The sequence below is a fragment of the Myotis davidii genome, unplaced genomic scaffold, assembly GCF_000327345.1.
Source record: "Myotis davidii unplaced genomic scaffold, ASM32734v1 scaffold8, whole genome shotgun sequence".
NCBI classification, from domain to species: domain Eukaryota; kingdom Metazoa; phylum Chordata; class Mammalia; order Chiroptera; family Vespertilionidae; genus Myotis; species Myotis davidii.
Genome location: NW_006299520.1, coordinates 3251363 through 3255095, shown reverse-complemented (window position 1 = coordinate 3255095; position 3733 = coordinate 3251363). Strand labels below are relative to the sequence as shown.

Below are 3733 nucleotides of genomic sequence, written 5' to 3'. Positions count from 1 at the left end.
TCCCTAAGCACTGTCTTGTTCCCATGGTGTATTTACAAAAAGAATCACTCAATAAAGCCATACAAGATAATCTTTTCACTGCTGTCTTCTCAGAAGTAATTTTCACAAGTTGCTATTCCTTTCAATACTATTTTCTTGCCACAAAAATAGGCCTGTCTCTGAATAGCAAAGAGATAATTTTTGCTCAATGATTATTTTTCTTATACTTTTAAAGATATGAATTTGTGTGCATATTTAAATATTTCTTAGAGATTATAGCTGCTAAATTATTATATGCAATATTAAATGTTCAAACCCTGTATCAGCAATTGTTGAAAACATAACTTCCATGTGTTCCTTAAACTAGGGCATGTTTGATTTCTGAATTGTTGTCTTATAAATTGTAAGGCCAAAAATGGGCCCTTAGACTAAATATGCAAAGTTCCCCTTAAACCACCTTGAACTAGGCAGATTTGCAACATTTTAAACTGGCACTTCATCCCTCTTTCAGCAAGCATCCTCTGCAGATTTAATGATCAGGAACATCCTTCTGATGCATGCTGGGAGATATGGCTGCAGGGTACAGACCACAGCAGACAGTGTGTCAGATGAGGCAGAACTTCTTGTTAGGGGTGAGTATGCTAATAGTGCAGTCTGAAGACATGATCACCATAAATTATCATACAAAGGAATTTAAATGCATGGACTTTGAGCACATCAGTACTGTGCATTTTACTTTCAATTTTACAATATATGTCATTTTTGCTTAACCTTTTGCCTTTGAAAATATTACATGGAAAACTGCTCCTTAGTAACAGACAAAACCTACAGATCCAGCTTCAGGGTCCAAAACACCTTTAGTAATAAGCGGTCACTAAGTGTTTAATCAACTTAATGCCAAATAGAAATTGTAAACAGTTGAGCCACAAAGACCCTGGGAATACAGAGATAAAATGTGTTTGTGTCTTTATGTGCTTTTTTTCAAATGCAAAGTCAGTGGAGCCTCCAGGCATGTGTTTCCTCCACTAACTTCTAAATTCTGCTTCCCCAAACAGGAAAGCTAACGGCATGCCTACTACAGTGGCATTTACAACTGTTAACTCATAGGGATTTTTTAAAGTCTGAAAATGCCAATACGATTTTCTGTGCAGAAATGACAGTTAAGTGGTTTTTAACTATGAACCAGGCTGCCAAATAGTATGACCCTATAAAGCTACACATTATTTGAATTAAGTAAATAACAGTACCAATTTCTTTCACCACATTATTTCTCAGTATGGAAAATGTAGCTGCTAGCATGCATTCTCTCTCTTTCTTTTTCTCTTTCTCCCTTCCTTCCTTCCTTCCTTCCTTCCTTCCTTCCTTCCTTCCTTCCTTCCTTCCTTCCTTCCTTCCTTCCTTCCTTCCTTCCTTTCTTCCTTCCTTCTCCCTCCCTGCTTCCCTCTCTCCTTCCTTTCTCTCTTCCTTCCTTGTTTCCTTACTTACTTCCTTTCTTTCTTCCTCTCTTTCTTCTTCTTTCCCCCCTTTAGCTTTTTATTGAGACACAAAGTACCTACAGAAAATTTTACAAATTACAAGTGTACAGATGTACAGCTCAAAGAGAAATTACCAAGTGAACACACCATGAAACTACCATTCAAGACACAAACTAGAACATACCAGAATCTCACCTTATGCCTCTCCCTTTTGCTCTTAATTACACTTTGTGTGCTATGCATATTGCATGCTAAGACCCTTTGCATGATCTCTGCAAATCAAAATTTCACAATCCATAGCAGAAACGTATATCTTAGATTATCTTATTTTACTCACTTGGAGTGTTTTCCAATTATAATTTTTAAGAATTTATCAATATTATAAAAATCTTGAGCAAAAAATGTAAGGTATATAGTAAGAGTCATCATCTCTTTGTTTTAGTTGTATGTTTCATCTAAGGCTTACTGATTGTTGGTAGTGCATCCATCATTGGTCCAAGTAAAATGTTGACTTGAAGCAAGTGTGTATCTGGGTGCGTAGCAGTTTGTTCATTTTTGTGTGTGTGTTTGTTTCTGTTCAGAAGGTTGTTTGAACTTTTTTACAAGTTTATATCAAGACTGTGTATCTGTATTGCCTATTATAAAGCAACAACCTTTTAAGGGCTCATCCTCTCACAATATTCCATTTAGCTAAAATTTTTCCTCTATGCCTTTCGAAGTTACAAGGCTCATGGAACTGCTCACCCCACACTGCAGTCAAATTTCTAGAAAATTGCTTTCTTCTCATGCTACAGTCTGTTTGAGATTATTTGTGTTTATTGTGTAGTACTTGCTCAGTAATTTAGAAGGATGCCTCTGAAATCGGAGCTTTCTAAATGAGTCACACAGTTTAGATGCTGATAACGAGAAACTAGGTCTTTTTACAAGGCTGTGAGGGGCACATTTAAGGGCAAACTAACATTCTGCTTTGTGAGTAAAATTAAACTCAACAGGGTTTAGAACATAATTCAGGTTCAGCTTTTTCGTGTTCTGCTCTTTTAGCCTTTGGCTTTTTGCCTGGGAGATGATAAAAATGCATACATTTTGGAATTATACTCAAGAGCAATTTCAAACACGTGGCTATTGTCTGAATATTCATGTCACATTCAGCTCAAACTTTCATTTGAAGTGAGTTGGATCAAGTTGCCAATTTCCTCTTCTATATTTTCATTACTTTTCTAAAATTAGTAAAAATAGCTTGCCTCTCTGCTTGCTTGGCCTTAGACAATAAAAACTGGACTAAGGGTTCTGGATCTTCTTTTTATTTTTAAATAAAAATATTGTTGTTGTTTTTAAGTTAAGAATTCCTGGTAATTGAAGGAACTTGGGTGCTTGACTATTGGTGTTTTTAATGTTGGCTTGTGAAAGAAAACTCAAAGTACTTTTTACCCTGCCATTTCTTCTCTCCCATTCCTTCATTCATTGGTTTGTAAAACTGAGGCATTCTGAGAGTACAGGCCCCACAGGACCAAAGCCGGGCATTCTAGGTGGTGTTTTTCTAATGCCGGCTACAATTCCAGCAGCCAAATCCCTAACGCACTCTTATTCAAGTGTGAGTCACCTAAGAATGGGAACAATAGAGGTGATTCTGCCATCCACACTCTTGTGAAACACCATCATTGAATTGTCTGAGTAGTCACTTTCCTCAAGGTTGAGAGTGAGGAACATTCTTGCCTAACACAGAATATGTTTTCTAGCCCTGTAGTTCTATTCCAGTAGAGATTTAGGGAGCCAAAAATCTACATTCCTCTCCATTGATGAAGCTACCTTTTTATCATCTCCTTTTCCATTAGAGATAGTCTATGAAACTCTGTTGTGCATCTCACCAAATCCTGTAATTCTTTCCCTGGCCCAGCAAGCACACCAGATTGGAGCTCAGATGTGCGGCCCTCACACCTCCCCACGGCCTCTCTACAATCTGAGTGTTTCTAACTGATATGCTCCCACTTCTTCTCCCATTTACTCCTTCTCAGCTATCTCTCCCCCAGATGCTTGTTTCCACTGTTGCTTCTCTTTGCTTGTGAATGTCAGCGCTATTATTCACCACCTCTGGTCCACCATCATACTCCAGAAATTGAATTTTCCCATAAATAATTACCTGAAGCGTAAAATTGCTTGCTCTCATATCTTTAATATTCAGTGAACCGGCATTATAACAGCACCATGCATAATTTGGAGAACCATAATAGAAGTAATGAATATGTTAAAAGAACTTATTATCCTGGAATATAAAAAGAAAT

At 37.2% G+C, this 3733-nt stretch overlaps 1 protein-coding gene across 1 annotated transcript in view; it reads left to right on the top strand.

Moving 5' to 3' along the window:
* CNTN5 (contactin 5) overlaps positions 1-3733 on the top strand; it is a 462010-nt gene that overhangs the window by 351478 nt on the left and 106799 nt on the right. Inside the window, exon 14 of the mRNA XM_015571441.1 lies at positions 491-611. Within this exon, the coding sequence (XP_015426927.1) occupies positions 491-611 (121 nt within the window). The remainder of the gene's footprint in view (positions 1-490; positions 612-3733) is intronic.